The sequence below is a fragment of the Borostomias antarcticus genome (assembly GCF_949987555.1).
Source record: "Borostomias antarcticus genome assembly, chromosome: 9".
Lineage (NCBI taxonomy): Eukaryota > Metazoa > Chordata > Actinopteri > Stomiiformes > Stomiidae > Borostomias > Borostomias antarcticus.
This window is the reverse complement of record NC_140242.1, coordinates 26272997-26298980: the sequence shown is the minus strand read 5'-3', so window position 1 is coordinate 26298980 and position 25984 is coordinate 26272997. Positions and strand designations below refer to the sequence as shown.

General features: G+C 46.3%; 1 protein-coding gene across 1 annotated transcript in view; it reads right to left on the bottom strand.

Annotated features, from left to right (window-relative positions):
* The window catches only part of scn1laa (sodium channel, voltage-gated, type I-like, alpha), a gene marked incomplete at both ends in the record, with an annotated part of 31160 nt that extends 6014 nt beyond the window's left edge, over window positions 1-25146 (bottom strand). Inside the window, 24 exons of the mRNA XM_084442951.1 lie at window positions 40-137; window positions 257-398; window positions 1475-1528; window positions 2210-2479; window positions 5061-5183; window positions 5573-5746; window positions 6330-6484; window positions 7025-7154; window positions 11387-11908; window positions 12350-12706; window positions 12812-12985; window positions 13101-13339; window positions 13931-14063; window positions 14753-15127; window positions 15966-16238; window positions 17009-17215; window positions 18920-19061; window positions 19495-19558; window positions 20789-21004; window positions 22403-22494; window positions 23739-23867; window positions 23999-24096; window positions 24346-24456; window positions 24871-25146. Of these exons, the coding sequence (XP_084299077.1) occupies window positions 40-137; window positions 257-398; window positions 1475-1528; window positions 2210-2479; window positions 5061-5183; window positions 5573-5746; window positions 6330-6484; window positions 7025-7154; window positions 11387-11908; window positions 12350-12706; window positions 12812-12985; window positions 13101-13339; window positions 13931-14063; window positions 14753-15127; window positions 15966-16238; window positions 17009-17215; window positions 18920-19061; window positions 19495-19558; window positions 20789-21004; window positions 22403-22494; window positions 23739-23867; window positions 23999-24096; window positions 24346-24456; window positions 24871-25146 (4554 nt within the window). The remainder of the gene's footprint in view (window positions 1-39; window positions 138-256; window positions 399-1474; window positions 1529-2209; window positions 2480-5060; window positions 5184-5572; window positions 5747-6329; window positions 6485-7024; window positions 7155-11386; window positions 11909-12349; window positions 12707-12811; window positions 12986-13100; window positions 13340-13930; window positions 14064-14752; window positions 15128-15965; window positions 16239-17008; window positions 17216-18919; window positions 19062-19494; window positions 19559-20788; window positions 21005-22402; window positions 22495-23738; window positions 23868-23998; window positions 24097-24345; window positions 24457-24870) is intronic.
* Between the last annotated feature and the right edge of the window lie 838 nt (window positions 25147-25984).

The following is a 25984-nucleotide window of genomic DNA, read 5'->3' as shown; positions in this document are numbered from 1 at the left end:
AAAAGTTGGCATGTTCCTTTAAATAGAGGCTCCACCTACCTTTGGCCTGGGAATAGGCTTTTGAGGCTTCTTCGATCCGAGCTTCTTCATGGCATTATAGTATTTCTTCTGTTCCTCTGTCATGAAGATGTCTTGACCTCCAAAGTAAAGAGGAAAGATGAAACATTAAATGGCTGTAAAATGGATGATGGCCTGTTGTCTTAGCAAAGCACATTATGTTTGAATATTCTGTGCAATTATATACTTATTAATATACTTATCTTTTTCTTCTGCTGATTGAAGTTGTCTATAATGACACCAATGAAGAGGTTGAGTGTGAAGAATGATCCAAATATGATGAAGATCACAAAGTACCAATACATCAACAGGTTGACTTCATAGTCAGGTTGGTCATAAACCTGCAACAGAGGAACATTGCATTAGCATCCAGTGCAGAACTACAGTATATTTTTCTCATTTTATTTATGTATTTATTTATTGATAACAATAATAATAATAATAATAGTAATCATAATCATAATCATAACCATAATAACAATAATAATACTAATAATAATAATAATAACGCTAATAGTAATAACGATAATGGTAATAATAATAATAATAATAATAATAATAATAAAACTTTATTTGTATAGCACCTTTCATATAAATAAATGCAGCTCAAAGTGCCTTACAGCAGATAATTTACATGTGCTTCACATAAAACATAAAATGACATAAAAAAACAATAAAGACATAAAATGAACAAAAAGCAGGAAAATTAAGGTGGAAGATAAAACACAATAAAGGAAGATAAAGATAAGAAATCAAGTAAAATCCAACCTTAAAAAAAATCTCATCTCATTGATCAGGGACAGTACACATTAACCAAACCCATGGTACAGTAATCCCTTTCCCTAGCAGCATAAAGCAGCTCTGCCTGGGGAATCTGGAATCTGTAACCGCTCACAGGCCAGTGCGGAGACAAGAATAACAATGATATTCTATAACTAATTCTATAACTATTCTATAACTATTCGGACAAGAATAACAATGATATAGCAATGGACTACCATTAACTAACTATCCATTATCGAAGAGACAACAGAACAGACACATCAACACAACAATTAACTACATCCAGACAGGCTGGCAGACATGCAGGACATGGCCTATATAACAGGCAAGTCACCACAAACATGCTCCAAGCAGTCCTAGTCTTTGCATGTATAATTCATCTTCTTTGTATGTATAATTCATCTAGCGGTAAGTGACTAGTTAGTGAGGGGGAGGAACACAGGCCTGATGAGAGAACATTACAGATATCACTCATGGTGTCACTTTGCTTACCCAGGGGTCTTGTCACTTGACCAATAGGACATTATTGTTGTCCTGGAGCAACATTTGGTCTTAAAAGTCTCAGACAGGGCTACATTATCAATAGAGCATGGCTCCAAACGATGGCCACCGCGTAACAGAATGGGTCACTTACACCTCGCGAGTCCACAGCCGCGTACATAATGTCCATCCAGCCTTTGAATGTAGCCTTTAAGAATATGAGAAGAAATGTTACTATGTTACAAAATGATCTAAAAACATCTATCTATCTATCTATCTATCTATCTATCTGAAGACTGTACTGTAATACATACACTGTATATAGAAGGTACAGTCTATTCGCCCTATCTACCACCACACAATCATGGCGGCTGTTAGAATAGACGCACCTGCTATTCTTACTGCGCTGAATCTTGTTTTGGTCTTTGCTTTCATAACATAGCCAACTCTAACCCTATCCTTAACCCTAACCCTAGCCATTACCCAAATATAAGGTATTTATGGCTAATATGCTTGAACTTCAACTTCTGTCCTCTGTAAAAATGGTCACTGCCTATATAGAAACCAAACACACCCCTTATGCAAACAAAGTATATTCCCCTATATACAGATTTAACTGTCAATATATTATATATATGTTTGTAAAATACACAGAGGAAATAAACAGAATAATATATGATACATACATGATATTGAATAATACATAAGGAATTGCCCTTTTCATATATTGCAGTATCTTGGAAAAAATAACCACTAGTTTCCTATATATGGAAATGTATAGTTTGATATATTACATATTTTCCAATATATCACATAATCATAAGGGATTGAAAAGCAGCCTGCATGTGTCGACTGGTCCATCTTGAGCCGAATAGAGTAACGAGCTCACCACTTGAAGCAGGGCGAGGTAGCCGGCCCCCACATTATCAAAGTTGATCTTGATGTTCATCCAGCGGGCGTCCTGACGAGCCTTACACTGGCTCTGGTTGTTGACCTCTGTCACGGGGAAGCGGTCACCTGTCGCGTTGTGAACACAGTGGTAGTACTTCCCCGCAAACAGGTTGACCCCCACAATGCTGAAGATGAGCCAGAAGATGAGGCACACCAGCAGCACGTTGAAGATGGAGGGGATGGCCCCCAGCAGAGCGTTGACCACCACCTGCACGGACACACACACACACACACACACACACACGCACACGCACAGTACACATGTGCATACACACACACACACACACAAGTACGCACGTGCATACACACACACATGCAAGTACGCACGTGAATACACACACACAGACATGCAAGTACGCACATGCATACACACAGACACACAAGTATGTAAACGTACAAACACACACACACACACGCATACACACACACACACACACAAATAAATACACAACGCTATCAGAATGTAAGATAAGTTGCTAGACAGTACAGAATCATATTGGATGAAGAGAAGAGTTTGGCAAACTGACAATAACTTTGGTACATATTGACGTCGACCGGTAATGGTGAAAATAGGAAAACACAAGAGTATAGTGTTGAAATGGCAGTGTACACATCAGTCTGAGACCCACACACACAGTACCACTAGAACCACAGCTCATTCCTAACGACACACGACAACAGCGGGGTAAAGACGTGGGGAAGGAGTGAGGACAGGAGGCAGGAAGTCGATCTAAGGAGCTTCTACCATGTGCTGGGGGGCTACAGTCAAGGCTGTGTACTGCACAACAACGAAACAGAAAAAAAAAACCTTGTAGAGGCAGGATTGAAGTCACAACATTTGTTTACTGTGAATGAAAAACAAACACATGAATCAAGAAAGAATAGATTTGTGTTAAAAGGCAAACAGCGAGCAACATCCAGATAGTACAGTTTCAGAGGACATCAGTGTCAGGACAGTGAAGTGATGAGAAGCTGGTTGTGCAGCGCTGGGGGGGGCGTGGGGGGGGGTTGGCGTGGGGGCGTTCAGAGGTTAACACGTTAGGAGGGAGTTTCGTCACAGCGCCGGTGGAAATCTAGACCACCGTAACATGCAGGATAGCGGTCTCGCGATAGCAGACAAATGGAGATCTCCGCCTAGTCGCCTACCAATCGTCTGTGGATTCCTTCAAGGTAGTGGCTGGAATAGCGAAGAACAAACCTACGCCTACTGCTTTGGACTGGTCCAAACCTGAACAAACTGGTTCCTCAGTTGTTGTTATTTTTTAAACTCACTTTGGATTGGTTCAAAAGTGCATTTTATTTCTTTTTTTTCCTTTCTTTTTTAAATTATTTTTCTCCACCCTGTTTTAGCAACAAAAGCAGGGAGAATGTCCTCAGTCTCTAGTTGAGCCAGGCATTTTAGAGACTGACTTGCGAGTCTAGCATGGTCGAGGCTCCGTTGGTCTTGAACGGCCCATGTCACCTGTTACATAAGCCTTCAAACGTTTGGTCAGGGCAACCAAACCTGGAACTGTGAGAAACCCCCTAGCTGTTTGCAACATCAGATAGCCCTTTTCCACCAAAAGAACTCTGGTTCATGAACCGGTTCAATTCCTGGAACCTTGGTTCTGTCCAGAGAACAGGCCCGCGTTTCGACCAGTTTTGAGCCGAACCGTTTTACGCCAGCCCACGCCCATGATGTCGTCACAGTCGCACTGAAAAAACTACTATTTTGTGGTGCCGGTTCGGAACCAGCTTTCGGGTTCCCGAACTCATTTCTTTTTGGTCGAAATGCTCGGAACCATTCAAAATTAGGTTCGTGAACCGGCACCGAACCGGTTCCCTCTTGGTGGAAAAGGCCTAAGAGTGGAGTGAGATGCCACTCTGCATACAGAGTCTCTCGTAGAACTGTGTGTGGAACCTAGTGGTAGTGGTATCATGGACCCACCCTGTACTTACAAGGTTCATTATAACATGCGTATCAGGGGATACATTTGTTACTGTATGTCAGAGCTACTGTATCTAATGTAAGGGAACTCTAATTGAGCTGGACAAGAGGGAGCAGGGAAGGAAAGGTACTGTACTATACATGCACTATACAGTGATTATGGTCTCCAGCTGTTGTAAAGTGTGCTTGTTGTGGGCCTTGTTTTTGGCTGCAGAGTGCCTGTGTGTGTGTGTGTGTGTGTGTGTGTGTGTGTGTCTCATGTAAAGCACCTTGAATTGCCCTGTGGCTGAAATGTGCTATATAAATAAACTTGCCTTGCCTTGCCTTGTGTGTGTGTGTGTGTGTGTGTGTGCGTGCGTGTGCGTGTGTGTGTGTGTGTGTTTGTTTGTGTGTGTTTGTGTGTGTGTGTGCGTGTGTGTGGCTTTGTAAGCTGCTGCTGTATTGTGACAGTCAGTGGGGATGTGGTCCTGATGTAGGCGGTCCTCAAATGTGCCAGAGCGCAAAGTATCTTTTTTTATTACGAAAATTGAAGTTGCAAAGAACCCACTCAGTATAACGAACAACTGTTTTAGGATCACTAAATAGTCATATTTTGTCGTCAAAGTCCATGTCCTGGGAGAAGTCTGAACAACTCTGCATCTTTGGAGCCCTTTTTCTCTGCTCAGTGATTACAGGTGTACCAATATTCACAGAAGCATACCTGTATCTTCATCAACTATTTGGAGATATCAATGCCGACACATCATTTGAAAGCTTATAATTTACACAAAGGACCTTTCCCTACATCAGGACCCAAGCCCCGGTGACGGTTCCTAATGTGTACTGAGAGGTGGGGCAGGCAGGGGACTGTAGTGGCTCTCACCCTCATGCCCTCGAAGCGCGACAGGGCCCTCAGGGGCCTCAGCGCCCGCAGGGTCCGAAGGGACTTGATGGCGCTCAGCTCAGCGTACCCCATGGCGTTGGCCACCAGGCTGACCAGGGAAACCTGGAGCACACACACACACACACACACACAAGTGCACACACATGCACACACACACACACTATTATGTGTGTGATGGCCGACTGGCTCTTTCCCGGGACAAGGACAGTTACTCGCCTAGATCGCGTCACATGACAGCCAGTAATGTACTCACGCATCTCAGTGCTGAAAATTGATTGTGATGTATTTTTCACCTATGAAAAGTACATGTTTGGCTTTACATATGACTACAAACAGGTATCATCTCTATACCGTCTCATATCATGCATTGATGTTGTTTTTTCTGTATTGCTGTATGCTTTTGCATTGCGTAGATTACCTGTGTGTAGCATTTTTAATGTTCCACCTAAACAAAGGAGTGATTAGTGAGTGATGTGAAATAGGGGACCTACGTCGACGATGAGGAAGTCCAGCCAGCACCAGGCATTCGTAAAATACTTTGCGAAGCCGTACGCCACCCACTTCAGTAACATCTCTAGGATGAAGATATAAGTGAAGATTTTGTCTGCGAACTCCAACATGGTCTTAATTGTCTTCCTCTTCTCTATGTAGACGTCCTCGAACGCCTGGGGAGAAACACAAGCAGGTCAGACTGTTACCTCAGACACAGCAAAGTCACACCCTACTCTACCTCTGCCGCCAATTCTGAGCCTGGGCGCCGCGGTCAGGGCCCACTCTAGACTTTCGGAGGCCCTAGGAAAACTTTTCTGCGGAGGCCCCCTTTTGAGATAAGTCCTACCCTCCATCAAGCAATAAAGACTGAGGTGCCATCATCGTGTCGTCATGTGACGGCTATGACACACTTGAACATGACCTGAGTATCACATCCGGTTGGGGCCTCAGCCAATCAGATCTCTGTTTCTGGGGGAATGGAGTTCTCATGGAAATCTGTGATTTTGACTGGTTTTATTATCACTGGCATGTACTGCATCCAATGAGAACGTTAAAAAGTTTTTGCGAATCCCCCCAAAAAGTTTTGCCTATTCCACCTAAAGGAGACGCCAGCCCTGACCGTGATGTTGCCTAAATTAGTCACCATTACAGCACTTACAGCAACAGAATCTGTTCAAATGCAGGTTCTCTTATCTTAAGCGGCGGATAATCTGGCTAGTACCCCCTTTAATCCCGGCCGGATTATCTCCGACTCACCAGGGCTCCGCTGCTGAGGAGGATCATGAAGATGATGAAGCTCTCGAACCAGTTGTGCTCCACGATCCTGAAGCAGGTCTTCCTCAGGGTCCACCACATCCTCCAGCGGCCGTGCTCCACGCTCACCTGGCAGCAGGGGAACCGGCGCACGCAGCCTGGACCGACCGCCCGCCCGGGGGGCAAAGCGCAGTCAGGGAAACACGCACATTCAACTGGCTCTCACGTCTAATGTATGATAGTAACACTGGAGGTTTGGTGTTGATGTCTGCAGGCTTCAAAATGCGCTAGAGGGAACAATACGTTGTTGTTGGGGTTTTTTTTGGGGGGGGGGGTTCACACAGTTTTCCTTTTTTTATATTGTGAAAGTTGAGGTTGTGAAGAACCCACTCAACAACAGTTTTAGTTCGCTAAATAGTCATATTTTGTCGTCAAAGTCCATGTCCTGTGAGAAGTGTGAACAGCTCGTAATCTGAGAAGCCCTTTTTCTCTGCTTAGTGATTGCAGGTGTACCGACATTCACAGAAGCATATCTTCTTCAAATATTTGCAGATTTCAATGCATGGCACGTAATTTGAACGCTTACAATTTACACTTTCATCATCTGCAAAAAACTGAAAAATGACCTTGGCAGACATCAAGACCAAACCTCCAGTGACGGTCACTAATGACTACAAAACAAGGGAGGGGGGCCTCACGGTCGGTGAAGCAGCCCTCGGGTTCCTGGGACTCTTCGGGCTCTAGGTCGATGGACTCTCCTCCCTCACCCAGGGGCCGGATGTCCACCGTGCTGCCCTCGGAGGAGCTGAGCTGGGCGTCGGCCAGCATCTGCGCACGGGGGGGGGGGGGGGGGGAGAACCAACCAAACCACGCCGCTGTTAGCGTCGCGCACAGCCCCCATCAGGGCCTATAGCCTACCGGGGGATGCTAGCTGCTGTAGCATCTCCCCTGGAGCCGACACACTGAGCCACTGCGTCTACCACAGGGGGTGCAAGACTCGGGAGTGCAAGACCGCTTGACATTTTGCAAGCTCGCAGGGTGGATCTCTAGAATAGGACTGTATCATTTCATGCAGAGCGAATCAATGGTACCTACAGCACAGGCTTCGCACTTGAGGCACATACTGAAGTAGTTTGTAATGTCCGATTTGTACTGGTTAGTTTGATCACCATTGTAACAAAAATGGTTGTATCTCCATGAAGTCTGTAGGTACGATTGATCTCACGTACAGTAACTCATACTGTATTATGGTGGCATGCGTTTTCTACAAGTGCATGTTTCAACCAAGCCTGTGATCCATATGGACATGTGTGCTCCAGTATTTTCATGTCCAGTGCTTTTTTTTTTTTACCCAAAACTTTATTATTTACGAGATAGACAAACCGATAAACACCTGTCTCGTTGACATGAAAACCCGTGTGCAGTTTCCACACACTTGACGAGCTTCAGTCATTTAGAAAGGAGGATTTATCCCGACATTAGCTTAACAGCAGAAAAGCAGTGCTGTGCACTTAACCGAGGGAGGCATCGAAGAGGCCAGTCTGCATTGCGGAGCTCGTGTCAGTGGGGTTTCATCACTCCCAGCAACCCTAGGGGGGTGAAATCAAACTCCTCCAGCCTCGAAGTGGGGAGGGTAATGTGATAAACAGAAGCCTACAATCACATTATTTTGCTATAGGACTTTGGACAGACCAATGCGGTCTATACAATTTGTATCACACATTGGCTCTCATTCAGTCAATCTGACTACTTGGTAACCACAGGAAAGTCTATAGGGTGTCTTGAAAAGATATTTAAAGAGGCTTGATGGGCAGTTACTAGCAAAGGTTTGCCAAAGCCAATAATAGGAACACAGTATCTGTATTCAGCCCAAAGTCAAAGTGATTCAACAATAACAAGCCATATTTAATATGTATTTAATCATATGCTTGATAAAGGAGAAAAATCCAAACTTCAACCAGTTTGTAAACAACATTTATCAACACCAAAGCTGGCTGACTGGCTCCTTCAGCTTTTAGTGGGTCTCTTCTGGGCGTGTCTGGTAAAAGCCCTGTGATGAGAGCGGTCTTGGATACCTTCCTGGGGAGTGCAGCAGCGCTGGGCTGTCCTGGGACCAGCTAATGCAGAGTGGGAATGATGTAAGCAAGCTAGTGTACGCTAACGGACAGCTCCCTGCAGGGCTGAGAGGGCTGGCGTAGTCACCCTGTAGAGAACAGCCGCCCGCCACGGGTCTCGCTGCTACTGCACTGGTTCTCTCAGATATAGGTGTGCGCTCCGAATTACTGTACTGTCTGTTGTCTGGAAGATTGATTATGTGCCCTTCAGATGCAGTAAATGTAATATATAGACTCATTTTAGCTACAGTACTTGGATTTTTTAAATGATACTACCGAATTTAGATTAATTTTAGCTGGTAATACTAGCAAACCATGTTAATACGTTTCAACTTTTTTTTTTCTTTCGAAATGTCACAGGTAATAGTTTGCATTCATCATTCCATTATGGACAATATTGGTTCATGGAAAATGCCATAATAAATGTTTGAACTGTGATCCAGTCCGCTAAAATGAATTTGGTCAAAGTAAAAAGCGAAATCCATTAGTCTACAGCAGGTCAGTCAGACGGGCTCTGGATGCTCACTGACTGTCCAGCGGAAGAACCCCCAAAAACAAGACAACCAATCGAGCCACACGAAACCATCACCTGATCTGTTGATCAAACTGGCAGTGTTGCCCAGTCCTAGACCTATGAGCTCTTTGCACAAGCTCCACTACTTCCTGAAACTCTACAGGCATATTTATTTCCTGTCCTACACTATTGGATGGAAGTGATTAATCAGGTGTGATCAGGTGTGCCGCACCTGATTAATCACTTCCATCCAATAGTATAGGACAGGAAATAAAGATGCCTGTACAATTTCAGGAAGTAGTGGAGCTTGTGCAAAGAGACTATTTCAGTATTGCAAAGAAGGCTTACACCAAACTGAAATAAAAATCAACAAATCAGGGTTTGCAGCATCGGAAATGCTGCTTAACAATAAATGTATTAAAAAAAATCTAATGAGGAGGGGTTTCAAAATGACCAAGCAGAAAGAAATGGATGAGCAATCCGATGATGACGTGGTTCTGTTTTGTAAATGGGATAGGCGATATCCATGGTGAGTGTGATGTAGAATAAAGTGGTCTTACAAGTTTCCTCTCACTGAAAACCTTGAGAGCCCCTGTGAAACAGCTGCAATAACAGATGGGGGTTAAGTGTGGTAAGAGTCACACCAAAGGTTACCACAACAACATCTTTGCAAATAAACAATGTTGGTCAGACATCAACACATCTAAGCAATGGACATTCACAGCTGAAAGAAGTCGTTAATTTGCAGAATGTCAAATAGTGACAAGTATCATAGCACTCGGGGGGGGGGGGGACATTCAAAACATCTTCAGATTGAAACTACATCACAATGGCATTTTATAACTGCCAACGAACGGTTGGAAACAGTATTTCTTTTCTGCACTCAGAGCCTGCAGAAAAGGGCCTCTCTCATCTCTACATCACGAAACAAACGGCTCCCAGAAGAATAGGATGCAGCTGCTGTGCACTCAGACTTAAATGGCACATAATGTAATCTGAAGGCTGGTATTTTCCTGTCTCCATGGCCTCTCCTTGTTAGACGGGGCACGGTGTCTAGGGGCCTCTGGGGTAAAACGTCTTGTCACATGCTCATACTTGGGTCGTCATGAATAGGGGTGCGGGCTAAGTGCCCCAGTGAGACCGCGGCAAAAGGACACCGCCACTTATCTCAAAACAACAAATGTATCTGCGAAGAACCACAGCCAATACTGCAATCAGTCTTTGTCTTTCCTTCATATTGATCTCTTGTCTGGTTGGCAGAGTTCCTGTTTTTACACGAAAGCAACTTCATGTGACAACTCTGTATAGAGCGTGCCAATGTAATCAGTAAATAGTTTCATTACTTTTTACGTTGAAAAGTGTATACAAAATTGAGAGATTACCCAGATAGCAAGCGGATCTGGGCCATGTACAGGCCAGATCTGGCCCTTGTGGCTTAGTTCCGGCCCATATATGGCCCAGAATTATTACACATCCGCTTGCTATCTGGGTAACACATAACTCTGATTGTTGGAGGTAATCACACAATCACTCCACAACTCAGTGTCGTCCTGTGAGGCAGGTGAAAGGCACTGGGTGCTCTGTGTGTTTCCATGTTGGCACCAATGACTCACTGCACATGTTCTCCTCCCATCACAGTAATTGGTACCCCAGAGAACAGCATTGTCAGGGGTAAATGATCCCCTCCAAATCAGTTTTAATCAGACATATTCACACACACACACATACACGCGCGCACACACACACACACACACACACAGGCGCGTATACCATACCTGTCAACCCTCCCGTTTTTCCCGGGATTCTCCCGTATTTGACCCTTCTTTCTCATCTTTTTAAATAAAGGTTAAATACGGGAGATTTACGGGAAAATATTTAAATGGGAGGACGGCAGGAAAGAAGGGTCAAATACAGGAGAGTCCCGAGAAAAACGTGAGGGTTGACAAGTATGGCGCGCACACACACACACACACACACACACACACCCACTCACTCACACACACACACACACACACAGGCGCGCACACACACACACACACACACACACACACACACTCACTCACTCACACACACACACACACAGGCGCGCACACACACACATACACACACACACAGGCGCGCACACACACACACACACAGGCGTGCACACACAAAGGCACACACACCCACCCACTCACTCACACACACACACACACACAGACACTGGCACACACACACCCACGCGCACACCCACCCACTTACACACACACACACACACACGCACACACACACACACACACACACACACACAGACACTAGCACACACACACACACACCCACCCACACACACGCGCGCTGAGTAGAGCGATGTCTACCATGCCCTATGTCCCTCCTCCCCCATAACTCCACATAGTATCCGACTCTGCTAGGCCAACGTAGGTCAACGTCCTCACCTCTTTGCTGCCCTCAACGTCGGAGGAGTCGCTGCTGTAGTCTTCCGTGTTGAGGTTGTCAAAGTCGGACTCGCCCACGGCGATGGGCACGCAGACCGTCAGGCACGGGTTGTGGAGGTAGGGCATGTAGTCGCCGTCGCCGGTGACAATGTACTTCCCGCCGTTGTTGTCCACGCCGCTGGCGGCCGTCCCGTTGCCGTCCTTGGGGCGGTCCGGGTCTTTCCGGACGTCCGCGGCGCTGTGGTTGGACACGCAGTTGTGCTCCTCCTCCTGCGCGGGCTTGTGGAGCTCGTCCAGCGGCTTGCCCTCGGTGGGGCTGCCGCCGCTCTTCTTCTTCCTCCTCCTCTTCCTCCTCTCCCTCTGGGAGATGCTGTGGACGAGCAGCGCCTTGGTGTAGGCCACGCCCTGCTGGATGCGGCCGATGGCGATCTGCAGGTTGTTCATATCGCTGTCGTCGTCCGTGGCGGCCAGGTTGTCGGCGCTGAAGGAGCTCAGCAGCAGGGCTAGGAACAGGTTCAGCACCTGGGCACACACACACACACACACACGCACACACACACATGCACACGCACACGCACACACACACGCACACACACACACGAACACACACACGCACGCACACACACACGCACACACACACGCACGCACGCACGCACGCACGCACACACACACACACAATCATATGTAGCTAGAGATTAATTTCATTGGCATAACGTGATAAGGTGTTCACTCAATTTTAAGCACCTATTATATTTTGCACTTTGCCTTCAGCACTAGACTATGCTCTTAGTCACTTGTCTTAGAAAGGAGATTCACTTCTAGCGAGTAGTAATACAATGACTTCCGACGCTAAATGCGATTATTGTAGGTCGCGTCGGATAAAAGTATCTGCTAAATGACTGTAATGTAACGTAACCGTATCGTAACATGTTTGGGTAGCGTGGAGTGGATGGCGCGACGTACCACCAGGTTGCCAATGACCATGACCATCAAGAAGACGATGAGGCAGGTGGTCTGGCCCGCCACCTGCATGCAGTCCCACATGGTCTCGATCCACTCTCCGCACAGCACCCGGAACACGATGAGGAAGGAGTGGAAGAAGTCGTACATGTGCCAGCGAGGCAGCGTGCAATCCTTGGAGATCTTACACACGCAGTCCTTGTAGTTCTTGCCGAACAGCTGCATGCCCACCACGGCGAAGATGAAGACGATGATGGCCAGGACGAGGGTCAGGTTGCCCAGGGCGCCCACGGAGTTGCCGATGATCTTGATCAGCATGTTGAGGGTGGGCCACGACTTGGCCAGCTTGAACACTCTTAGCTGAAGACGGAGATGACAGGTGAGACACTGAAGTCAAATACGTCTGTATGTCTTAATATGTCCTCATGCGTTCTCTACGGTAACAGGAAGGAAGTTTTTCCTCACCAGTCGGAATGACCTGAGGACGGACATTCCCGGCACGCTGGCTAAGCCCAGCTCCATCAAGCTCAGACTGACGATGATGCTATCAAATATATTCCATCCCTCTTGGAAATAGTAGTACGGATCCAAAGCGATAATCTTCAAGAGCATCTCAGCAGTGAAGATGCCTGTGAACACCTGTATAAAACATTACAGACAATTAAAAAACGATTTTATAAGAATAAAGGTACTCGTACCAGTACAAATAGTTCCCGCGCAAAGCACTCGCTACAAAATGATGCGGACTACTTGCCAAGTTTCCAACGGTGAGCATATTGATGAAGTCGGTGTCCATTTCATGATGCTCCATGGACATGAAGAGTGTGTTGATGACGATACAGATGGTGATCGCCAGCTCAACAAACGGGTCCGTCACGATCAGCTTCACAAACAACTTGATCTTCATCCACGCCGGACAGCACTCCCAGATCAGGAAGGTGTTAGCGAACTTGTACCAGCAAGGAGGACACTTCTGTCTCGACTCTTCGAGTTCTAATAGACACAGAGACAGACAAGGACATACAGCGATGTCTTCGCTGTTAAGAGTTTTTGCTTTTAACGGTACACCGGGAGATAAAACGATGCATCGCGGTACGTAGTCTCGCGATACTGTATTGATCTTTCAGCCCGGAGTATCGATACAGCCGGGCGCTGTAAAATTTAAAAAAAAAAAAAGTTTTTTATTTTTTTATTTAAATTTTTAAATCCAGTTTAAAAAGCATATTCTACAGAATTAAGTTAAAAAAGCATACATATAAATAATTTTGAAAAACCATAAATACTACAATGTTGACAGTTTAAAAAGCATGGATATCAAATGTAAAATATTTATTAGCTAGCTCTCTGTCCAGTCATTGAGTTTGAGTTATCTATATAGTGCATATGAGCCATTCAGTTTTCAGTCTTGAACACTTAAAATCTTTCAGTAAATGATGTGTGTATCGCAATACGTATCGTATCGTATTGTATCGTGACCTCTGTATCGTGATACATATCGAATCGTGACCTGTGTATCGTGATGCGTATCGTATCGCGAAATCCAAGATGATATACAGCCCTAGCTGAGGTAGAGCGTGCCCCTACCTTCCATTGTGTTGGTTATGACGCTAGCCACACTCAGGGCTCTCTGTCTGGCCTCTGGGTCGTCCAGGAAGTCCATGGAGGCTCGGTAGGATCCGCATCTCTCCTTTGTGTACTCCGTCTCGGTGGTGGTGCCCTGCACACAGACACGCTCACGCGTTACAGGAAGTGACATAACTGGAGGCATCTACAGATGACAACACAGAAACACAGACCGATGAACTAATATGTCAGTGCCACAAAACGAAGGCACCTATAAAAAGTGTTTACTTAATAGGTTTGCTAGCTTAACAAGGAGGTAATAATTAACATGAACATGAGTATTTTTATGTAAGGGGCACAACTGATGCTAAATATAAAATGTCATAAAAAAGCAAATTACAACAAGTGAGTCAGAGAGACAAAGAATGAGAGAGAGAGAGAGAGAGAGAGAGAGAGAGAGAGAGAGAGAGAGAGAGAGAGAGAGAAGAAAGACAATGAAAATCAACAGGGTCACTAGCTTAACATGGAGGTAATAATTAACATGAACATGAGTATTTTTATGTAAGGGGCACAACTGAAGAGTATGCTAAATATAAAATGTCATAAAAAAGCAAATTACAACGAATGAGTCAGAGAGACAGAGAATGAGAGAGAGAGAGAGAGAGAGAGAGAGGGAGAGAGAGAAGAAAGACAAGGAAAAAAAAAACAGGGTCACTACGTTGCAGGCGGCCGAGTTACAGATGTCGCTGCTGTGGACCAGTCACAGCGGGGGGCGGGGCCACCAGCACAGAGCGGGCGTGGTCACACAGGGAGCCGGGCTGCCCCGCCCTAAAGCATCCTTACGTTGTGATGGTCAGAGGTGGCCGTATCTACCGTCACCTCTGGCAGAAACAGCCCCGCCGGCGACGAGGACAGTGAAGACCCACCCACCAGGGACACCACGCCGTTGCGGTCCACCGAGCTGTGCATCTTCCTCCCGTTGGCCGGCGGCAGCTGGACGTGGCGTGACAGCAGGCTGCCCTGGCTCACGTCGCTGCCGCGCCGGTCGGACCGCCGGGGGACGAACAGGGAGCCGCGGCGGCTGCCGCTGTCCTCGAACGTGCTGTGCTCGTCGTCGGCGAAGTCGTTCTCGGAGCCGGCGCGGCCCCTGAAGCTGAAGAGGCTGGCCCGGCTGTTCCGTCTGGAGGAGAACAGCGGTCCGCGGACGCTCAGGAAGGACTGGGAGAGAGAAACAGGCCCCAGAGCAGCCGTCACTAGCAGAGACACACCGTCACAGAGCTGACTGGGAGAGAGAAACAGGCCCCAGAGCAGCCGTCACTAGCAGAGACACACCGTCACAGAGCTGACTGGGAGAGAGAAACAGGCCCCAGAGCAGCCGTCACTAGCAGAGACACACCGTCACAGAGCTGACTGGGAGAGAGAAACAGGCCTCAGAGCAGCCGTCACTAGCAGAGACACACCGTCACAGAGCTGACGGGAAGCGCATGGATTCTTAAAGGTGGTCTCTGCTGGAATAGACCCCTGATTCAGTGGTTGAGTTTGGGTAAAGAGATGTCATGTTCTCAATGATGATGGCGATGATGATGATGATGGTGATGATGATGATGATGATGATGATGGTGATGGTGATGGTGATGATGATGATGATGATGATGGTGATGATGATGATAATGATGGTGATGATGCTGATGATTGTGACAATTATGATGATGTTGATGATATTGAGATACATCTAAGGAGTGATACAGTCAGGATCTCAATAATAAAATCTAAAAATTTCATAGAAAGAACTTTAGTACACTGATGATGAAAGAGAAGATGATGTTGATGCCGATGAAAATGATCAATAAGAGAATGATATCACTGCAGATAACTGATCAAGAAGATGTTGATCGAGAGGAGGATGACGATGGCGATGATGGTGATGATGATGAAGACGATGACGACCAAACCGACCAAAAAGTAAAACGAAAGCAACTGAAATATAGAAATGGACCAGAATGTAGAAAGAAAAGCATAAACGTGTGGAGAAGCAGCGTAGGAACAGCGGTCTGACCTGGTGCGGCGTCGAACACCTCATGTCGTAGGAGAGCAGGTTTCCGTCGACGGAGAACCGGAAGCGAGTCTGTCTTATCATACTGTCCTCCGACTCCGAACGGGGAACCTTCCCGTCCTCTACTTTCTCCTCCTCGTCCCTCCTCTTCTTGCGTCGGTTGCGTCTCTCCTTGGCGCTCTTGGAGCTGAGTTTGGACGTGGAGGACGAGCTCTCGGCGAGCGCCCCTCTATCGCCGTACTCCCCGCTCTCCGCGGTGGCCAGCGCCGCCGCCGCCTGCCGGCCAATCAACACGCAGACGCGGTCGTCAGGGGCGACGCGAGACTCAGAAGCCTCGAGCTGTAGCATTTACTGTAGCTAGTGTGTTAAGCTGTAGTGTTGGACTGTAATGTTGAGCTGTAGTGTTGAGCTGTAGTGTTATGCTGTAGTTTTGGGCTGTAGTGTTAAGCTGTAGTGTCAGCTGTAGTGTTGGGCTGTAGTGTTGAGTTGTAGTGTTGGGCTGTAGTGTTAAGCTGTAGTGTTGGGCTGTAGTGTTAAGCTGTAGTGTTGGGCTGTAGTGTTGAGCTGTAGTGTTGGGCTGTAGTGTTAAGCTGTAGTGTTGAGCTGTAGTGTCAGCTGTAGAGTTAGCTGTAGTGTTGAGCTGTAGTGTTGAGCTGTAGTGTCAGCTGTAGAGTTAGCTGTAGTGTTGAGCCGTAGTGTTGAGCTGTAGTGTTAAGCTGTAGTGTTGGGCTGTAGTGTTAAGCTGTAGTGTTGGGCTGTAGTGTTGAGCTGTAGTGTTGGGCTGTAGTGTTGAGCTGTAGTGTTGAGCTGTAGTGTCGGCCGTAGTGTTGAGCTGTAGTGTTGAGCTGTAGTGTCAGCAGTAGTGTTGGGCTGTAGCGTTGAGCTGTAGTGTCGGCCGTAGTGTTAAGCTGTAGTGTTGGGCTGTAGCGTTGAGCTGTAGTGTCGGCCGTAGTGTTAAGCTGTAGTGTTGGGCTGTAGCGTTGAGCTGTAGTGTCGGCCGTAGTGTTGAGCTGTAGCGTTGAGTAGACAGGGAGGCGATACCGTACCTGCGCGTCCTCCTGCTGTTTCCTCAGCTGCTCCAGCATGGCCTGGAACTCCTCCTCCTTCTGCTGGGCCTCCATGATGGTGGCCTGGTTCTGCTCGTCGTAGGCCATGGCCACCACCGCCAGGATCAGGTTGACCAGGTAGAAGGACCCCAGGAAGATGACCAGCACGAAGAACAGCATGTAGGGCTTCCCAGAAGCCCTCAGGGTCTACGGGGGAGAGACATATGTGAGTGAGCGAGGAGGTATGAGTGTACGTTTATTAGGATCCACGTTTGGTGACGTCTTGTTTTCCTGGGGTCCAAAAACACAACATACTGTACAACCCCATACACACACAGATCATATCTACCACATCATACACACACAGATCATATCTACCACATCATACACACACAGATCATTTCTACCACACCATACACACACAGATCATATCTACAACACCATACGTACACCGATCATATCTACAACACCATACACACACAGATCATATCTACCACACCATACACACACAGATCATATCTACAACACCATACACACACAGATCATATCTACAACACCATACACAAGCAGATCATATCTACCGCACCATACACACACAGATCATATCTACCACACCATACACACACAGATCATATCTACAACACCATACACACACAGATCATATCTACCACACCATACACACACAGATCATATCTACCGCACCATACACACACAGATCATATCTACCACACCATACACACACAGATCATATCTACAACACCATACACACACAGATCATATCTACCACACCATACACACACAGATCATATCTACCGCACCATACACACACAGATCATATCTACCACACCATACACACACAGATCATATCTACAACACCATACACACACAGATCATATCTACCGCACCATACACACAAAGATCATATCTACAACACCATACGTACAACAACCGGCTCGACTGAGTTTATTATCCCGCTTATATACAACAGAAAACATCATTCTGAAAACAAAATACATCTAATGCTCACATTAGCTTTAGCTCCCTCCACCCAAATCTAATGTTGTGACGTTATCACTCACCTAGACCAAACCCTGTCACATCCCATGTGCTTGGAAGCTACGATTAACAGTAACACATACTGTATTTGATGTGGAAAAAGGTTATTGATTTGAGGACAATGAAGTGTCTGGCTATCATAAACAGCTTGTTGGACATTAGATTTGACAACTGGACGGTTGATATGTTGCACAGCAGATAGGCAGAAGCCTACACTTTGCTCATGGCTAGCTAGCAATATCAGGTACAGTATGGCATTACTGTAGTTTGGGCTGCTATGGGTCATTGTTTGGGTTGCTACTGTAGGTCGTATTTTGAGTTGCACATTGATGTAGAACAAGGGTGAGTTGCCGGGCGTATATACTCGGCATTGCGCAGAAATAATGTGAATCACAATCAAGTATTCACACAAGCCGTTGTATAGCATAGCCAATAGCATACAACACACCATAAGGGATAAGGACAAATCTAAAGTAGGCATGTTAGACTGAGCTGGTTTGAGCTGCGTAATTGGTTGAACATAAAATACTTGAGTCCCTTTGTTCCAGCATCCTGAGGACTGATCCCGCCCAAAACCTGATTACAGTACATAACACAAGATCCTGCACACTCATGTTTTTGGCCGGGGCGACGCATGCACTAGGCATACAAGGCAATTCAGAGAGGGGAGACAGAGAGAGTGAGAGAGAGAGAGAAACAGAGAAAGAGAGAGAGAGGGAGAGATAGAGGGAGAGCGAGAGAAGCAAAGAAAGAGAGGGAGAGATAGATAGAGAGAGAGAGAGGGAGAGAGAGAGAGAGAGAACACCCCTGTGGCAGGTCTGATTGAATTGCAGCCCCTGATTGTCCCATGCAGACCTGCTGATAGAGGTTCTCCCAGTAGTCCTGCGTCATCAATCTGAACAGCGACAGGAAGGCCCAGCCGAACGAATCAAAGCTGGTGTATCCGTAGTCTGGGTTCCGGCCCGCTTTGATGCATCTGAACCCCTCTGGGCACTGTCTACAACAGAGGAGAAGCCAGGGGAAGTCAAACACAGTTCCCTCTCCATTCACAATGTGCTGTATAGGCTATTATCAGGATAGACCACATAATACACATAAGCAAGCTTACACCACGATAGGTGAGGATAGATGGACAAACACACACACACACACACACACAGAGGGACGGACACACACACACACACACACACACACACACAGAGGGACGGACACACACACACACACAAGGACACACACACACACTCACACACACACACACAGAGGGACGGAAACACACACACACACAAGGACACACACACACAAGGACGGATACACACACACACACACACACACACACAAACACACACACACACACACACACACACAGACAGACACACTAAAACATACAATATGATAAGCTGATAACCAGACAAATGGGGGTTAAATCTTACCCTTGTTCTGTGCCGTTTCCACATAGCAAGGCATCTTTTTTACCTGGGATGTAGTAATGATTTGCTACAGTGAAAACAGAGAGTTAGTAAGGGAGGTCGCCACAAGGAATTTCTATTAGGGTCACTCCAGTACGGTCAAATCTCTTAAAAATAAAATAAAATATATATATACAAAAAATTCTTAACAATAATACATTTGTGTTTGTAAGTCCTAGTGTTGTGTTTACGCAGTAGTATAGAAGTATGGGATGGAGGGAGGACTGTGAGTCTGTGCTGCCCTGGTCACTCTGTAAAGGCCATCTGCATACAATTTCCCTTCCGCTGAGACAGTGACTCAGGGTCCTCTACGGCTCGATACCAGCTCAGCGCTACTGCTGTCATACACACACACACACACGCACAGACACACACATACACACGCACACACACACACATGCACAGACACACACAGACACACACACACACAGACACACACATACACACACGCACACACATGCACAGACACACACAGACAGACACACGCGCAGACACAGACAGACACACACACACACGCACAGACAGACACACACACACATACACAGACACACGCACACACACACACACACACACACAGACACAGACACAGATGCACACACACACACACACACGCACAGACAGACACACACACACACACAGAAAGACACATACACAGACACACACGCAGATACACACACAAACATACACAGACGCACAAACACAGACACGCACACAGACACACATGCGTGTGCACACACACACACACACACACACGCACAGATACAGACAAAGACACACACAGACACACACACAAACACAAACACAAACACACACAGACACATACACAAACATAGACAGACACACACACACACACACACACACACACACACACACACACACAGACTCTGTTGTGATTATGTGCCACATGACATCTCCCCACCAGGGGAACACTGCCCCCCCCCAACCTCTGTCATTCCTCATCGTTCTCTCCAGCGAGTGCCCGCTTGTCTAGCCCCCGTCCGCCCCATGACTCACAGAGCACAGCCCCCGACCTCACGCCCAGCTCGCCGTACGTTATGTTTATAGGTATGTGTGCTTAAACGTGGTTGGTGACGTGTGTGTATCTGCACAGTGTGGGTTGTGCGCTGGTGAAGTGTCTGTTGTGTTCATGTAAGGTGACATAAAGACAAAACAGATTTCCTGTAAAGGACACGATGACAATAAAATAAGCCATCTACTGTATCTAACACTCCCGACAACAACACCCCAAAATGCTCACCTTCGTCGTTGATGTAGTCTGTGAAGTTCCGGCCCACCACGTTGAAGTGGCTGTCGGTGGAGTTGGGTGGTATCCGGATGCATTTGTGGCGCAGGTGCCCCATGAACAGCTGCAGCCCTATGAGGGCGAAGACGCTCAGGCAGAAGACGGTGAGGATCATGACGTCGGACAGTTTCTTCACCGACTGGATCAGGGCTTCCACGATGGTCTTCAGGCCTGCCGGGCGTACGTACGAGCTCTCCGTTAGTCTGAGCGGTTTATCTACGACGGCGAATGAAAACAAAGCAGCCCCCATGCCCGGTGGAGCGTGTGTAGACACCACAGCGTGAAGCGGTCGGCTGACGCCAACGAGCTCTACACCCATTATGAGGCACGAAACGCTGAATGTGTCTGAAAAGCGGCTCATATTATTGGTATGAGAACGATAATGTGACATTTTCTCAACGGTGTGACGAGGCCAATAATGACTCTCCAATATCGTATGAGCCTTCTTTTCTGAAATTTCAGAAGTATATTTACAGCACACATCTGCTCAGTCATGAAAATTACCCAGCTGTCAACAAACTACGGTAACAGGCAAGATCTGTACCGACCACCATCTGTTCAGAACAACAGTATAATATACTGTACAGTAGCACTAGGCAACTGCTTTAAACGTACAGAGGATAGGCGTTTTATACGTTCTAAGCATTAATTCAGAGGAAGATAGAGTAGTACTTGCAGTTATAATGGTGTGTAGTTATAGTTTGTGGCCAGACACTGACATACAGATGTGTGTATTATAAATCTTACTGAATTCGGGCCAAAATAAGATGACTCGGTCACACTTTACAATAAGGGTCACAAAAAAACATTAGTTAACTGTTAACTAATGCTTATTTAGGGTAAGGTTAGGTTACTAATGTTAATTAATACCTTAGTTAAGGTTAGGGTTAGGGTTAGGGTTAGGTGAGTTAAACTTAGTTAACATAAATAATATTAGTAAATGGTTAATAGAGACATTAGTTAACTGTTACTTATTGCTTAATAATGCATTAACTAATGATTATTAATGTACCCTTACTGTAAAGTGTTACCGATGACTCACGGTACAGTAAGAGCATGCATGACGGTGACGGGATGCGAGGGTGAGGGTGAGGGTGAGGTGCGCTGCTTCCACACACCCCGACCCCACAACCGCCTAGTCTGTCTTCACTGAACGAATGGAGACGGCCTTCGTTGAACGAAGACAGACCGCAGTCGAGGGACATGGCGCAGGACAGCAGCCTACCCAGCATGCAGTGCAGAATAGGACAGAAAAGCAGAACTGGGACAGCACCACATACTGTACATTACACAAGCACCACGCCAACATTATCTACCAGACCCCTGAAGCTCTTCTGAGAAAATGAAATTAATGAATAAAAACCAGATGAAATAGTATGTCTAAAAGCGAGAAATCCGTTCCATTTTGATGGACTTGTTTCAGATTCCTGCTTTCGCTGGCATGGGAGGCAAACCAAAACCATCACGCCTGAGGAGAAGCACAGGGTGGAGTGGCCCTGCTCATGTTGATGGAGTACCGGCCTATGGGCCCCCTAACCTTTAACCTTTCACCTCAGACCTGACTCTCACCTGGGATGACCGATATAGTTTTCAAAGCTCGCAGGACCCTGAATGTTCTTAGAGCTGACACATTGCCCAGGTCCACAAACTCTGTGATATATCTGCAATAAGGGGGGAGGGTCACATACCAATGCCATGACAGGACAACAACGCAGTTGCAGGGAAAGAAGGAGGAAGAGGAGGAGGAGGAGGAAGAGAAGGAAACATCACATGGGTGCTAGCTACTGTAACGCCTGACAGCAGCCACTCCTTACCTGGGATGACTGAAATAGTTTTGAAAGCTCTCAGTACTCTGAAAGTGCGTAGAGCTGAAACATTGCCTAGACGTACAAAAGTAGTTACATACCTGCAGGGAAATTAAAAATGACAATAGAGTTTGTATAGTTCAGGAGAAAATACATATACAATCTACAGCATGTGTAATGTGACTGGGGTCCTAAGCTCTCACACAGTGTTACATGTTGAGATAGAGGTCATGTAGATACGTAGTATCTGGGAACATTCTGCGGTAGGAACCACACATCCAACACAGGATTGCAATATGGCTGCTCCAATGAATTCTCAAACTACCACATTAGTATGCCATTGCTGCTTTAGGAACAATAATAGTCTCCTACTAAATCAACGATGGTTCAGTCATTGTGAGCCAGAACAGCAGATAGTAGGCTACTGACATCAGCAACTTGAAAGATCGGCAACACAGTTGTGATATAAAGGTGTTAGTAAGAAAAAAAGAGGACACTAAGAGTAGTACAGTAGTAGGTTCGTTATAAAAGCACTACAAACTATAGGAAGGGAAAGTAATCTCATCGCCCCCTATTGGTAGCGTTCCTAATGCCGAGAGAATGAATGGGATTTCTCATAGACACGTCTTTTGAAAAATTATATCTTGGTCGACACCGAAAAGTTAGTAGAATGCCTTAAACGGCAAATAGTTGGAGACAAACTTTATTGATTCTGGTGATCATAGTTGATTTTCAATCACAATCCGATTATTATGAAAATATTTTTCTTAAATTCCATTGACTTTGACTGGAGGAATGGAGCAATTTCGAAAATTTGAAAGAAGGCGAAATACTGTTTGAAATTCTCACGGTTAGTAGGTTATTACTGAAAAGACACTCACAAGTTTTTGTTTTGATAACTTCACCGAAATGTCTTCGTAGTAATTATTAGAAAATCCGGTCTATGGGAAACTCCTCTCCGATAAGAACAAATCCGCTAGGGGCGCATGTTTTCACTTTCTCTCCCTACGTCCCAAGGCCATACATAATAAATTGTTAACATTAGTTATTGGGGGAGTAGTAACAGTAAATGTGAATGAATTGTGAGAGGCAGTACTTACGCCATTGTAATAACACAGAAATCCAGCCAGTTCCATGGATCTCTGAGGAAAGTAAACTTCCCTACACAGAAGCCTCGAGCCAGAATCTTAACCAGGGACTCAAACGTATAAATCCCAGTGAATGTGTACCTGTTCAAAACGAAAAGGGACATGTTAAACACACACAAGACTCAATATGTGTATTTGCAGGTGCACTCATGTTTGTTTGTTGTTGGGTTTTTTTGGGGGGGGGGGTTCTGCGGGTTCGTGGGACCACTCACTCGACATTCTTGGCCCACTCCGGAGGCTGACTCATGGTCATGAACACACAGTTGGTCAGGATGGTGCACATGATCACAATGTTGAACAATGTGGAGGCAGTTGTCAAGGAAACCGTCCAGACCGGTTGATTCAACGTTGTTTACACAATGACACACAACACCCAGCTCAGACATACAACATATCGGGTGACCGCCATACATTCGTTCAGCTTAGCGCCAGGATGAAGACGGCTCATTGTGCTTTGCTAATTATGTAAGTGTGCAGACAGATACAGGGCACAAACACACTTCATCTGACTCATGAATGCCTAACGTGGTATGTTTTGAATGAAAGGATATGAGTGTACCAAAATCTTAATTGATATTCTTCTAAGAGGGTTGAAAGGGCTGAGAACATACAAGGCAGGGTTGGCGTTGAAACGGAAGATGGCCTTCCCTTTGTTCAACACTATAAAGGTCTGAGAGAGAGAGAGAGAGAGAGAGAGAGAGAGAGAGAGGAAGGAGAGATGGCTATCAGTCTTTCGTTTTTTTTTTTTTTACACCACAAACCACCCACGGCAGCAGTACAACAATACAGCAGTTAATCGAAGCCGAGCCTTCTCGTAAGTGCAGGAATGAACCTGGCCACTTGTACACCGTTTGAGTGCACGGTATATAAGCACACGACCAGACACAACGGAGTGTGATTTGCTGGCTCCGCCTCCCCCGGCGGTCCTCACACACGAGCCCCCCTCAGACACCCCTGCTGTTCCCTGGGATACAAAGGCTTAGGGGTGGGTAACGACATGCTGCATCGCCTAGACAACGGCTAAACCTGGCCCCCGGACAACAAAGAGGGCCTCCCCCTCCGGCGGGCGCAGATTAACCCTCACTTTCTGATTGCAGTAGAAAGAGTCCAGGTCCTCCAGGGGGGTGGACACCATCTCTTTGGGCACGTCCCCGTAGATGAAGGGGAGGGACTTGCCCGCCTCCAGGTCGCTGTTGGGCTTGGGGCCGTTCTCGTCATCGCCGCCGCCGCCGCCGCCACCCCGCTCCCCCTTGGGCCTCTTAGCGTTCTCCTCGGCGATCCGCCTCTCGATGGCCTCGAGGGACTCCGGACAGAGCGGGCGGAAGCTGTCTAGCCCTGGCGGTACAAGCAGCTGGGCCATCTTCTCATCCTGCACCGTCAGTGTGAGCGGCCAGTCTCCGGCATGAGAGAGGGCTGGGAACACGAGAGACACCGGCGGATTAAACACAGACAAACTCTATCAACTGACTAGAGACTGACTACAGAATAGGGCTGGGTATCGATTCGAATTTCAAGAATCGATTCGATTCCGATTCACAAGGTTCAGAATCGATTATCACGATTCAATATCGATTCGGTTAGTGATACTAAAATCTTTTTTTTTTTTTTGCTGTAACCTTAATTAGGCTACATGACTGCCAAGTTATGGGTATCGATACTGATTTCCAAAAATGAATGAATGAATGAATGAATGAATCATTGAATGAATGAATGAACTATTTATTCCTTCATTTATTAATTCATTCATTAAAGGAGTAGTAAAGGGGAAATGCATGTTTAGCCCTGTTTTAAGGTTACTTATGATCATAATATGCAATTGTTCAGATCAAAACGTTGATAAAACTAGCACTTTTGAGAAAGTCTGATAATTGCTCTACCACCGTTTTGGTCATACAATGGATGTGGGTGGGCACCGTGAAAAATCATTCAAAAAACAAGTTAAACTCTCGATTTCAAAGACAAGAGACAGGTAGGAGATAGGTAACAGAACGAGACACGACAACACAGAGACAACAGTTAGAGAACAGGAGACTGAAAGACTGAAACATTCATGACAGAAGTCACGCTAGTTCAGAATACAACATTGAAAAGGTGTGTTTTAAGTTTGGCCCTAAAGTTTGGCCCTAAAGCACGGTCACCCTTCCTCACTAGGTTTGTCCGTGGGACCCTCAGGCTAAGTTTGTCATCAGATCTGAGCT